This window comes from Otolemur garnettii, unplaced genomic scaffold (assembly GCF_000181295.1).
Source record: "Otolemur garnettii isolate 467f Iridium unplaced genomic scaffold, OtoGar3 scaffold00001, whole genome shotgun sequence".
Lineage (NCBI taxonomy): Eukaryota > Metazoa > Chordata > Mammalia > Primates > Galagidae > Otolemur > Otolemur garnettii.
In genome coordinates, this window is record NW_003852396.1 from 927,947 (window position 1) to 942,585 (window position 14,639).

At 41.0% G+C, this 14,639-nt stretch overlaps 1 protein-coding gene across 4 annotated transcripts in view; it reads right to left on the reverse strand.

The window, feature by feature from the left end:
• The window catches only part of MTMR2 (myotubularin related protein 2), a 109,253-nt gene that overhangs the window by 34,150 nt on the left and 60,464 nt on the right, over window positions 1–14,639 (reverse strand). For all 4 annotated transcript variants that reach the window (XM_003780777.2, XM_003780776.2, XM_023511282.1 and 1 more), the window contains 5 exons: window positions 11,939–12,014; window positions 6,928–7,022; window positions 6,621–6,731; window positions 3,810–3,911; window positions 1,520–1,603 (listed from right to left, as the gene is read on the reverse strand). In XM_003780777.2, the coding sequence (XP_003780825.1) occupies window positions 1,520–1,603; window positions 3,810–3,911; window positions 6,621–6,731; window positions 6,928–7,022; window positions 11,939–11,984 (438 nt within the window). In that variant the 5' untranslated portion in view covers window positions 11,985–12,014. The remainder of the gene's footprint in view (window positions 1–1,519; window positions 1,604–3,809; window positions 3,912–6,620; window positions 6,732–6,927; window positions 7,023–11,938; window positions 12,015–14,639) is intronic.

The following is a 14,639-nucleotide window of genomic DNA, read 5'->3' on the forward strand; positions in this document are numbered from 1 at the left end:
GGAGAAGAGGGGAGGGAAGAAGGGGAGGAAGGAGAGGGGAGGGAGGGAGAAAGGGGAGGGAAGGAGGAGGGAAGGAGGGAGGGGAGGGGGAGAGGAGGGAGGATAGAAGGGAGGAAGAGAGAAGGAGGGAGGGGCAGTGGGCCATCATAATTTTGGTTTTTGCCCTGAGAGCAGCAGGGAACCATGGGCAGGAGGGAGCAGGCAGCATGGCCTTCTGAGAACACCTCAGGGAAGGCGCTCACAGCCTCTGCCCCTGGGCAGGGACCTAGTCACTCACTGCTCAGAGTCCCTCTAAGAGGAGGGGTTTCCCTGGAGGCAGGGCAGCCTTAGTCTTGGAGCCTGAATGTCATCTTAGTTCTTGGAGCCCATAAAGACTCTCTTCTGATTCTGATGGCTTTGGTCAGACCTGAACTCATGGCAACCAAGACCGGCTTAGCTTAGGACCACCTACCCTTCCCGGTTTGAAGGGGGGCCCTCCTGGCACAGTGAAGGAACTCCAGGACCCAGGGAGAAAAACCTACTGAGGACCTCGGGATGGGGCACCTTGGTCTGAGGAGCCACCTCCCTGCACGCCCAACATCAGGCAGTATCCAGGGTCCAGCCTTACTGGGGGCAGGGGAGACACACAGAAACCTCAAGTCCATTTTCTCCAGAAAAACAAAAAGTCCTGGTGGTGGGGGTAGGAGGACACTGTGTCCCACCAGGCTGCCCTTCAGGGCGCTCTGGCCTGTCCCTGCTACAACTTCTTGTCTTTGCTCAGCCAGTTGTGGCCTCAGATGTTTTGTTTCCGCAGCAGCTGCCAGTACTCCCGCACCCCAGGGTCCAGCGCCTCCAGCTTGGGGTAGGGGGGCAGGTTCATCTGGAATAGCCAGCCACTCGGGGTACTCCACGTCCGATGTCAGGGCCACATCCTGGCCCTCCTGGTAGATGCTGACGCCCACTGTGCACGGTGAGCCAGGCAGGGCATGCACACGTCGGGCTCCTTCAGGCTCTCACTGGCGACACCTCCTGTGCCCCCTTTCATGACTTGTATTTATCTTGTTTAAGTGGTGAAGACTTAGATGGGCCCCATATTACTTTGAATTTCTGGGCATGGTCTGCCCAAAGTCAGTGATTTGTAGGAAGAAACTGGTTCACCCCAAGTTTAATGAAGTTCACGACCTCACCCTTCCCCCTCACCCCCTCCCTATCAACCCGAGCCAGGGCAGTGAAATCCTCATCACCTTAATTTTATCTTTAAGATTGGTAAACAGTTTTGAAACAAATTTATAGATCTGCAAACTCTTAGATAAGTAAATATTCATATTTGGTTTGCACAATTGCATATTTGGTTTGAACCAATATTCACTGGCATACTCTGAAAACCTTTCAAGAAAAGAAAGCCATACAATCAGGATTAGCCTTCATTCAAAACAAACAAACAAAAAACCTAGATAAAGCTGTTTACTTCTACCCATGAAGTTGTCTTTGTGGGGAAAATGATATAAAATACTAAAGTGGAAAGGACAGAAGCACTTACCTGCCTTCTGTACTCTAAGAGAGGGTCATACAGCTTCCACCCACTTTCGGGGAACATTTCCTTGTATTCAAAGGCAAAAAGAGGCTACAAAAAAGTAAACAAAATTAACAGCTTAAAAAGGACATTTCAGAAAGTAGAGAATGAGAAACACACCCGCATCACACCCAGAGTTTACATGACTCATCTGTAAGGATTCTTTACATTGCTTCCCTTTTATATTTAGTTTTTATTCCATAACTTTGGAATACTTTGTTTTTTTACATATTTTTCAAACATAATAGAAAAGCTGAAACATCTACTAACAAACTTATCAAATACTAACCTATCATGCTTCTTTCAGATATCTCTGGTATGTTTTGTAGATTTTACTTCTAATAGTGAAAGATTACATTTAAAAAGGCATCTTCTGATGTACAAGGTTAAGTCTGTGAACCCTTCCTAGAAAAAGTGCTACCTCCCTCATTACTGAAAATCACTATTCCTTCAGTGTAACCCCTTGGGGAGCTGAGCACCATGGCCAGTGCCACCCTTCAAAGACATTTGGGAACTCTCTTTCTGGAATGGCCATCAGAGCTGTGGCCACATCACCTACCCTGGATTTTCTGAATGTCATCAGAATGTCTTCTTTTTGATATTTCCTTTATTTTCAGGTAAAGAAAAAAGTCATTGGAGGCCAGACTGGACAAGTAGTGAGGGTATTCCAATACGATTACTTGTTTACTGGCTACAAAGTCCCTCCCAGACAGTGAACTGGTTCATGCCCGTGATGTAAAAGCCTTGAGGTGCTGGCCAGGATTTTCAGTTAAGAGTTTCCTAGCTGTTTCTCTGCTAGTGTTTACTAGGTCTGCCACGCTTCTCACAGTCAGCCGGCAATTCTGACACGTAATCTGACGAATTTTTGCAGTGTTTTTGCCAGTTCTGCCTGTTACTGGCCCTCCTGACCTCTCTTCATCGGTGATGCCTTCTCTCCCCTCAGAACGGCCATTTGCACACTGCTGTTTTCTTCATGGCACTGTCCCCATAAACCTGGACTAACATGTCCCTGATTTCACTGCCACTCTTGCCACATTTAAGAAAAAAAACTCCAACATTCTCACAACAGCATACAAAAATATACAACAGTAATGAATGACTCTTAAGGAGACGCCACCACATCAACATGAATACAACTGTGGGACACTCACACACCAAAGTTATGAAACCTGCACAGTGCTGCCAACGTCAATGCATGTAATGCACCTGGCAATTATCATGGATACTAGCATTTAAGCAGCAATAAAGTTTATGCTATGTGTCCTAAATCATACTGAATAAGGTTGTTATTTTTTGGCATGCAATGTGCAAACCAAAAAAAACTAGTTTGTCAATTAGACATAATGGCCAAAATAACTATGATGAAAAAAATAGTGAACTGGAGTTAGAAGACGGTGCTAATTCCAAATTCCTTCTCTCTGCGTCTTTGCATTAATTGCTTACTTGATAACTGTTTCCTCTCTACAACAGGGATAAATCGTATCTATCACCACAGGGCTACTATGGAGGTAAAATGATAATAGCGTTAACAAGGGAGCCGACCACTGGTCAGAGCACATCACAGGAACTCAGGGTCTGCCTACCCTTCCTTCCCAAATCGCCAGTCTTATTCTCAGCTCCCAATTAAAAGGGAGACTTCAAATTCTAATGAAGACTACATAATGCTTCTCATCACGGAAATACCCTGGATAGCAAAATCATATAATTCCAGAATATAAGTGCTAGCATGGACCTCAGATGGTTCATCCACAAGGGTACATGTGAATCTTTCTAAATGTAGAATATAAATGCCTTAACACAATAACTAAGAAAATGACATGAAGGCTATGTTAACCAGTTTGATGAAAATATTTCAAATTGTATATAAAACCAGCACACTCTAACCCCATGACTGCATTAATGTACACAGCTATGCTTTAATTTTAAAAAAGTCAGTTAATCCAGTTTCTTTATTCACACAAAAGAAATCGGTTCAAGAGATTAGATTCAGCCTACACTATTCATTACCCTAGTGTAGGTTAATGAGCGTGGAAGTACCGTGTACCCTGCACAGTACTCTGCACACAAAAGACAGTCATTACAAAAATAAGGTGCTCTGAATTTGAGAGATATACCAGGTCATTAACACTGTATTAAAGGCCAGGTTAAATGTCAAAGCAGGGAAGTAAATGTACAATTTCTAGATAACATAGACAAGTTTCTTTACACTGTATCAATGCTTTTAATATAGATTTTCCAAAGATAAGAAACATTTTACCAGGTTATTAGAGACAGGAAATGCATATTTCATTAGATTCTCAAATATGGATCTTCTTGTCCGCCCCTCAGGTTTATGAGCAAATCGTAAATTCCTAATATCCTAGAAAAGATTTAGGATCCAACTTAATAATTATTTGTTCAGTTTTTAATTAATAAATTAGGTTATTTGGAACTTATAAAATGTTAAGATCTGTACATGTGGGTCCAAAAATAAACTAGACAACAGCTCCTGGAGTCGGAATAATTACACTGGTTTACTGGAAGAAATACAAAGACACATAAAGCACTCCAAAGCAGAATTCAGAGGGCAGAAAATTTACCTCTGCTTAAGGACTCAAGATAGGCCAACGAAGAAGGTAACACTTTTAAGCACTGGAGTTTAGAGATGCTACCTCTTCAGCTTAACATCATGACTGATAACAACAATATCAGCACACATCTTTTCCCTGTGAAAGCCTATTTTCTGTCATGAATTTCTCTATAAATAAAACCTGCTTAACTGTTATTACATTTCAGATATGTCACCATTTCCATTATGTCTGGTAACTTTTTTTCTATTTGCTATCCCTTGCTAAAACTCACTTCCCTGTTGGACCTTCTCTTCATAAGTTCCCTGCTGTTATACCAATAGAAACAAACTAAGGCCTTCCATCACTGCATCTTCTGACACACAGTCTGGACAGTCCAGGCTCTATAACAGTTTATAGACCAAGGTTCCCTCCCACATTTGTTCTCAAGTAGTTTTCTATGTTCAGGGTGACTACAGATATTCATGCTCTAGTTTACTAATATCTTAATAGCATTTAGGGGAAAAAATGGGGATTAAGAATAATTTCAAGACCATTTTATTTACATGTTTTAATAATCCAGGAAGAATTCAAAATAGCTTTATTATACCTCATTCTATAAAACTGAATTCAAAGACACTCCACTATGATGCACTAATGATATGTGAACAAGTATTACAAATCCGATCCAAAACTAGAATGCCATCTTTACCATCTTTTACAATGTGATATTATACAACTTCCCTATTTTTTTGAGACAGACTCTCAAGCTGTCACCCAGGCAGATAGAGTGCCATGGTGGCACAGTTCACAGCAACCTCTAACTTTCTGGCTCAAGCGATCCTCTTGCCTCAGGTTTTTTCTATCTAAAGGGAGACGAGGTCTCCCTTTTACTCACGCTGGTCTCAAACTCAAACTCCAGGGCGGCACCCATGGCTCAAGAAGTAGGGCGCTGGCCCCATATGCCACAGGTGGCGGGTTCAAACACAGCCCCAGCCAAAAACTGCAAAAAAAAAAAAAAAAAACCCTCAAACTCCAGTAATCCACCTGCCTCCTCTGAGAGTGCTAGGACTATAGGCATGAGCCACCACGCCTAGCCACCTATTCTTTTTTTTTATCTACTGGCATTCCTTAATCGAAACTTAGATTTTTACTATTAAGGCACAGATATTTAATACCAGGTCACTGTTTCTGTAGTTACAGCCCAATTATCCTCCACATACATCTTAATTCTAGATTGCATTGTTCTTTTCTTTTGCTGTTCTGCCAGTGCCAAAAGCAAAATAAACATCACATGTATAATTCCAGATTCTTTCTTATGCTAATCTTAAAAGTTTTGTGGATCTAGTATTAAAGCTAATTAATTAGTCCGTATATTCGGAAGGACTCTGTGAGTGTAACTGCTGCTGTCAGCCGTGTGGAGCCAGGTATGAGGCACAGTCTCTCCTGGTCACTTTCTGTAATCTAATAGTAAATAGAACACAGAGTATAAGAGAACATAAAAGAGGATGGCTTTGACATCTTGACCTTTTTTTTTTTTTTTTGGAGGCAGAGTCTCACTACGTTGCCCTCAGTGGAGTACCGTGGTGTGACAGCTCACAGCAACCTCAAACTCTTGGGCTTAAATGATTCTCTTGCCTCAGCCCCCCAGTAGCCGGCACTACAGGCACCTGCCACAACACCCGGTTATTTTTTGGTTGTAGTTGTCACTGTTGTTTGGCAGGCCCGGGCTTTGTTCAAACTCGCCAGTTCCGGTGTATGTGGATGGTGCCCTAGCTGCTGAGCTACAAGCACCAAGCCATCTTGACCATTTTAAATATAATTTTTTCTTTGCAACAAGACCATTATCAGTAAACTCTAACATTGTAGGGCCCCTTCTATGATACTTTCAGAGACCTCTGTTAACCCAATGATACTTAATATTCTACCAGTTATAAAAATATTTACTAAGGTAACAGCTTAGGTTCCTGCTGTGCCGCCACAGCACTCTACCCCCTGCCCCCGGGCGATGGCTTGAGACTCTGTCTCAAAAAAAATATTAGGGAAGGTGTATAATGTCACATTTTTCCCACCATTGTTTCAGACATAAAAAAAAATTCAAAGAACTAGAAATAGAAAACCATAGGTGATGTTGAACATGCATGGAGTTCTTCCAGGGTTTACCTTAAGTGTGTAAAGCCGAATGTTTCTAACTTGTAAGTTAAAGCTAGTGATGTGTACATGGTCATAAATGGAGCTCCAAGTAAAACAGCAATTGTGGAAGCACCATGGACCCTGCACACTGAAGACAGGCACTGTAAAAATAAGTTGCTCTGAATTTGTGAGTGTATCAAAATACTGAATTGGGTCCAAAAGAATGAATCATCTTTTCTATTATGGCTAACTTTTGCGTTCTTCTACATGAATAGCATTTCTCTTATGAAACTCATTTGATATTTTGGAAACAAGTTTATAAACACAAGCTCTATTTAATTAGAGAGTACTACCAACCAAAGAAAATCACACACGTATTAAACATTTACCTTGCACACAGTTTCTAGTCCGTAAGAATTTTCACCTCGACTAGAAGCACCACCGATTTTTTCTACTCTACTTATGACACCAAGAGACGCATCTAAAACAAATGGGGGGTCCTAAAGGAAGGGAAGAAAAAACAATTAGCACTGAGCAATTAATACTGTACAATCATAGCGGATAAAAATCTCAATCAGCAATCCTTTAATTAGAAATGATCAAAAATAAAAAATAAAAAATAAAAAGAAATGATCAAAAATAAACAAACTGCCTGCAAACAACACACATATGTACAAAAATCCAATCCAGTCTTACCCGTTCCATGCTTTTGAAATATAACCTATAATTCGTGACAGTCAGAGTTCCTCGTACAGCACCAGTGAATGGACATATATAAGTCACATCTTTAGCTGAAAAGGCAAAAAGTCCAGTTTACTTCTTCTGGGCTATTAAAATCTGCTTTCTCAAGCTACAAAAATTATTCTAACTGCTAGTCTAATTCATGCTCAAAAATCACAGAATCAATGATTCCAAGAGACCTCAGAAGCCTAAGCCAAGATTCCCAACCTGCACTAACTGGGGAAAGAATATGGAATTAAAGGGGGAAAACTGAAGAGGTGGACGGACCTCCCTTCCGCTGAGACAAAACAGGAAGTGAAAGACACAGCTACTCCACCAGCCAGATCAGACACGTGTGGCAGCTGGAACAGGAGTGGGGACAGGTGTTGGCAATGATGGTACCAACAGTACCTGTGTCACGGCACCACCACTGTTCATTCCATCAGTTTCCAGATGGCCTCACCAAGCTCTCGGTCTTACTAGCCATAGTCTCATCTGTCAACAGTCTTCTAGAAATGTAATACCCAAAACATGTATAATACTGAAAACTCCTGATCTGATTCTATTTCTGGGGAAAATGTTGTAGGGAAATGAAATGTATATGAAATATAATTTCTTAGAAAAATAACAGTGTAAGAGGAGATTATATTCCTGATGTCCAACTTTGTAATGAGATAATCCCAAGTAATATGTTATTAAATGATAAATAATGTCTATATAACAGTATGCTTTGTAAAGTATGCATTAATTGATTAAGCAAAATAGCTCAGCAATCACTAGCTCAAAATAACATTTAAAATGGCAGAGTTCTTAATTTGCAATACAAGGTTTTTATATCTTAAAATATTCATAAACTCCTGCTGTGCAATAAAGGAGTATTTGCATTATTCCAAGAAGTGAGGAGAAATTCTGTGGAGCAACAACTTTCTAAGAAAATTTCAAAGGACTGATGGGAAAACTGAGGGCCATGAAGTATGCTCAGTAGGACATCGCAACTTCCTGGCCTTGCTCCTTAGTCATAACTTTGAAGGACTGACTGCTTTGTGTGGAATTTGCTTTAAGACTGATCCTTTAACTATCATTCCTAACCTTCAAAATGGTTCCCTTAGGAATGCTCAAGTATGAGTTACATTTTTTAAATCACTGTTTCCAATGTATGTTCCTTTTAGAGGGAAGCTTTTAAAATTAAATAGACTCATCATTATATAAAGGTACACAAATCTGCCGTGCACACTTTTCTTTCCCTTGTGAATCTGTACCTCACACAGGAAAGCTTTATTCATGTTTAAAAGCATTTCTGGGTCCTTCCAGAGCTGGTTTATTACTCATGCAAGAAGCACCGATCTTGTTCTTCTATCTCCCACTGTGGGATGGGTCACTCTCGGTCCAATGCTGTGTTTCCTTTTGTTCTAAAATCATGAGGTAATAGGCATAAAAGTTCTTCTAAAATTTAAAGTGTTGTACCAGTGTCAGGGCTCATCCCACGTCACCACTGTCACCCTCACTCTTTGCTCTGCCCTGTTCTCCTCCTCATCTCTCTCGGGCTCTGTCACGCTGTAGGAGATGAGTGACACTCAGCCGGTTTACAGCACGGAGAAGAGAGACTGACTGGGGGTGACAGGGAACCTCACCACAGTAAAGGACAGTAATGACAGCTAGCTCAGCGACCTAGAACTTGACAGTTCAATTTCACCTGAGCACCTTATTTAACTGTCTTCACAACCCTTACATACAGAATATAATTATCTACAATTTTTACATGAGAATATTAAAGCTCAGGAAAGTGAAACAATTTGCCTAATTTCTGAACCAGTCGCTGCTAAGATTAAGACTTGAATTCAGGTTCTCTAAGCTCTTTCAGCCACGATGTGCTCCCTCCTCTCGTGGCAAAGCTAAGCCACTAACTAACTCAGCACCGTCCGTTTAACACCTTTGTACTGTGTTAAAAGTGGAAATTACTGCAATCTGAGGGTACCTCTACTGTTGATGTGGCCAGGCCACGATATTCTGAGACTGTTACCTTCCTAAGGCATTCCGTTGGTATTCCTAACACCACTTTCACTTTAACAACCAAAAACCCTAAACCATACAGATCTAATTATACTAACTAAAAATCTACCTTTTTTTTGCCGGGGCTGGGTTTGAACCCACCACCTCTGGCATATGGGGCCAGTGCCCTACTCCTTTGAGCCACAGGCACAGCCCTAAAAATCCACCTTTTTTTAAGTGAATAAATATATGAAGTTTAATCTTAAGACTTTTTTCAATTAAATTTAATTTTTTCACAATAATCTTCATGTACAGATGATTTTAAATTAAGATTTTTTAAAATCATGTTTGGTATTCTCTAAATTTTGTAATAATAGTACTGCCTAGTAGTAAAAAAAAAAAAATTTAGATTTACTAACCCTCTCAAATTTTCAGAGCTCACAGAGGAAGGATACATAATAGTTTCTGTGAAGTATGCCAGAATGACTTTGAAAATACACATCAGTAAAGAGAAATAACAAAAATATAAGTAAATGTAATATATGTCAGCATCCAACCTCTGCAAAAAGATGAACACAAAAGCATGTGTCCTAATATTCTAAGTGACACAGAGAAGGGAAAGTCAATTTAGCCACAGAAGCAAACAAGTGTTCCGGAAACACAGGCTTTGGAACTGCTCCCCAATGCCAAGTACCCTCTAGACGGGGAGAGATGGTATCAAAGTACTTAAGACAAAAGAACTAATCCAAGATACAGAACTAGGGAAGTAAAACACCTACTCCAACAAAGATAAATGTCCACTCTGGCTCTCTCCACTCTCTCCATTCTTCAATTTCCCTCCCTAATTCCTCTTTTCCCATATAATTTTAAGATGTGTTTTCTGGCTTAAGCTCAGTGGTTTGGGTGCCGGCCACATGCATGGGGACTGGTGGGTTCGAACCTGGCCAGGGCCAGCTAAACAACAACAATAACAACAACCAAAAAAAACAGTCAGGCATTGTGGCCGGTGCCTGTAGTCCCAGCTACTTGGGGGGCTGAGGGAAGAGAGGCTTGAGCCCAAGAGTTAGAGATTGCTGTGAGCTGTGACAGTAGTCCACCCAGGTGACATAGTGAGATTCTCTCAAAAAGATGTGTTTTCCAAAGCAATGTTCTGGGCCCTCTTCTTGCTACGCACTCTCTGGGTTATTTATCCCCTCCCATTTTCCACTAATATCCATATATAAATTTTTCCCAAGCATGCACCTCAAAATTAAATCTCTTGACTAAGCTCTCATATCTGTTTAGAAATTTCTACTTGAAGTTTTTCATGTATCTGAAATTTAATATATATAAATATATCAAGTGCTTATACAAATAAAGAAAAGCACATACATTTATGAAATTCTTAGAGATTGGATAACTGAGTGAATGTTAAGAGTTCAGAGAAAAGGAGCAGCCTAGCAGGACAACTAGATTCCTAACTGGAACACACGGTCAGCTGTATCAATGTCAACTAAGAAAGAGAACACATGATAAAGAGTAAGTTGGGGTGAAGGGTGAAGATTTCAGTTTGGAATATATTGGATCTATAAGGTTCCCAAGGGATATCCAAGGGCATATGTCTACGACAAAGATTCAGACTAGAATATTGTAGGTGAAGTTACTCATTTAGACATGGTCAAATAAAAAGGGTATATAGGAAGGAGAAGGAAAATGAATCCAGGGTGAAGTCCTAGGGGTGTTGATTTTAAAGGAAGAAGAAATAATAACTGAGACCAAGCAGTAGCCCACAAGTCTTTAATAAAGCTCATATCACAGTAGCAGCAGCACAGGCAAAAGAAAATGTCCAATGCTAGATAAGATTTTATTAGTAGGTTATCTCCCTATGCCTTAGTTTCCTCATCCACAAAATGGGATTAATATCTTTCTCAGAATATTACTCTGAGAATGGTAAAGTGAGACAGTAAATACCCAGTACTAACTAGGATCATTCTAGAAAGCCAATCCTGAAAACCTATCAACTCAGCACATAGATCAGCAGACAGTGAGCTCAATGTACAAGGCTGAGTGTGAAAAAAAGATGGAGCATCATTCAGTGGAGCAGCAGCAGGGAGAAAACGGCAGCCTGCTGAGTCTGAGAAGCTCAAGGAGCAGGAGCCACAGCCCAGTCCAGGGCAGGCCACCCACAGCCAGCTGGTATTTACACAAGGAAATGACAACTAGCCAAGGAAAAATAAATTTCTTTTTAAAAATTACAATAAAACTATGAAGGATGGTATATACTTTAAGAAGTCATTTGCTTCATTCTCCAAACATACTTCTCAAAATCTGAGTACTTTGTAATCATTACGTGGATGAAACAAAGCAAAGCACAGAGACGAAAGCAGGCCTGACGTGCTCATTTTCAACCCCTGGCCCGTGTTCTAAGCCTTAGGCTGGACAGAGGAAGGCACCTACACATAAACAGACGGCCTGGGATGGAAAACTCCATCCACACACTGACCAGAGTGTACTCAGAGAAGAAAAGCATAAAGGAGGCAAACAACAGAGAATGTGTCTTAAGAAAAACTCAGAGTAGGGCGCTGGCCCCATATATCGGAGGTGGTGGGTTCAAACCTGGCCCCAGCCAAAAAAAAAAAAAAAAAAACTACTTGTATAAAGTGGCAATTCAGTGTTTTTATCTAGGTAATCCAGTATCTAAATGCAGTAATTAAAACAATAAAATTTCCCTATACAGAATCCAGCAACGGTTTAAAAAATAGTCACCAACTTTCAAAGAAAGTAAAACAAACCAGAGAAGCAGCAGAGCATAATCCAATCTGCATGTTTCCCAGTGGTCAGACACAAACACTAGCAACAGAGCCAGGCCTTGGCCTGTCCCACAGCCCACACCGCGACGGGGGGCAGGCTGCCGGCACTGACGCTGCCAGGCAGGAAATCTCTCTGACAGCCAGTTTGTTCCCCGTATGCTGAGAGTCGAAGAGGAGGAGGAAATTAAACAAAAAATACCATTACAGACCCATGTCTTTAATATTTTCTCCGGGAAGCAAGGGTGGTTCTTCCATTTCTGCTAATTTGTTAGACTCCCTCAGGACCTGGATTGGGATGAGGAAGGAAAGAAACATTTTTTTACTCAAAGGCTAATTTTTTACTCAAATTTTAACTGAGTATGCTTGCTCTTATTTAAAGTTATAACATCACACCATACATACTGCTTGTGTTTTTTTTGTTTTTAACTTTGTATTTTTAATTATTATAGGTACATAACAGATGTGTATGAATTTGGGGGGTACATGTGCCGTTTGATACAGGCATGTATAATATGTGAAGCTGCCATATTTCAAGAAAGCATTTACTGAGTGCCGAATTCAATCAAACTCTTTACATTTCTACACAAAAAAACTTTATAAGTATTCACACTGAATTCTACAAAAGACTGACAATAACGGAGGTGTTATATCCTCAATTCACAGATGAGAAGAAAAAGAAGCCAAATAGTAACGAATTTGTTCAAGATCACACAGCTAAAGTGCAAAGGTCAAAATGTGAATTACAATTGTAATGGATTCCAAAGCCCATTCCTTCACGATTAAGCCAAGCCACGGTGCATTTAAAACATGGATAAAATTAAGTCCTCATGTAGATGTAATGTTTAGAGAATTTGGAAATGATGTTAATAAAGAATCTTTTTGAAAAGGAAATGTTAAATAAATTAAATCATAATCGAAACTGTTACTGAGCAATTACCTTGTGAAGCATGCCACACTCCATCCCAGGAACACAGACACAGAAACAGCGATTCTCTCAAGGAGTCACACCAGGGAAGAGAGGGGCACACACCCCGAGGGGTCCTGTGCCACACGCATCCTCTGAGAGCTCCAGAAGCCTTCCCTTCTCCTCCCTCTCTCATTCTAAGTAAGTTTCTTTCTCCAATCCCATCCATTCCTCAACCTCCTGCAATCTGGCTTTACCAGCTAATCCAACCCTCTCTGGGAACCTGCATTCTCCCCAATAACCTCTTTATTATTCAAGACAATAGACATGGTTCAGTCTTTAGTTGTATCTCTTAGCCACATGTGACTCTGTCTCTACCTACTCATCTCGAGACCACACAAGCACGGCCACCTCCTCTCCTGTAGGTACCTCTTCTTCACTCTGTGACTCAGGTGACTGCCCTGGATTCACTTCTCATTTCACTCAATTCCTGGTGACCTCGCACCGACCTACGATTTAAACTTACTTCAAACTATAGGCCAACAGAGATTGACCTCAGGCCCCAGCTCTGCACATTCACCTGCCTCATGTCACTCCCTCCCAGGATGGACCACATCCTGAGCTTAATGGAGAGAAAGCTCATCTGTGTCCACATTTAGCCAACTGCATGACCACATCTGGTGTCTGGGGACGTGACAAAGGGCAGTGGCCTCTGTGAGACGCTCCAGGCCTTCTTCAACCTTGAGGAGTTGTACTACACTATGAACTAATACTACCTGAAAAAAAGACTTTCAAAATAATATTTTAATTGTTTTGATTTTTATTTCCTTTTTTCCAAAGAGCAGACTTAAAGACCTCAAAAAAAAAAAAAAAGTAAAAACAAGGTACTACTGTTGCCAAGGTCACCTGTTCGGGACCTTCAAAACGGCCTTAGCTGTCTCCTCTGTACAAGTTCTGGCCTCACTCACCAAGCTCTCACCTCCTGGTGAGCCCCTTCTGTACAAGACTCCTATAGACACCACACTTCATACACTTTTTAAATGCCCAATAAATGTAACATGAGGTACATATACAAGTTTTAATTTTCTAGTAGTCATATTCAAAATGGTAGAAAAAGGCAAAACTGACTTTAATCACAGTCTTTCTCATATGAAGCCTCCAATATTCAGGGTATGTTTATACTTACAGTACATCTCAACTCAGAGATAAGCTGTAAATATAAAGAAATAAAAAGCAAGGTCCTCTTTCTTTAATGCTGTCTGGCTGCCAGTGTTTTATATATTCATAAAAGAAGGGAGAGAAGAAAGGAAGAGAGGGAGGACCAACCTATGAAGATGGGGGAAGATACATTAAAAACTTGGAACATGCAAAAATACAGGCTTTCCAGGTTGGAACCCTGACTATGGCACATACTAGCTAAGTGCTCATAGCCAACGCGCTCGACTTCTCTAAGCCTCAAGTTCCCCATCTATACAGTGGTAATAATTATAGCACCACACGTAGGGTTATAAAAATTGACTAAGTTAACACACTTAAAGCATTTATGTGGCGCATAAGATGTACTCAATAGGTGCTGACCATTAGTAATAATAAACATTCATAGTAACTGATGGCCAGAATCTGCGAATAACTTCTCCTAATCATGAAAGCAAGAGAATTAGATCAAAGGATACAAATATTAACTAGCACACAGTACACTGAAAAAAAAAAAAGCAAATAATGATGCACATGGGAAAGATTAGACAGGAAGATACTTTATCAAGTCTGCAGCCTCACTCAGAAATATGAAGATGACGTGGCTTATAAAGCCGGGCAGCAGTCCCCACCCGGCACGGGTGGACCTCAGCTGGGCAGCAGTCCCCACCCGGCACGGGTGGACCATCGGCCGGGCAGCAGTCCCCATCCCGCACAGGTCTACCTCAATGGGACAGCAGTCCCCACCCCGCACGAGTCTACCTCAATGGGACAGCAGTCCCCACCCCGCACGGGTCTACCTCAATGGGACA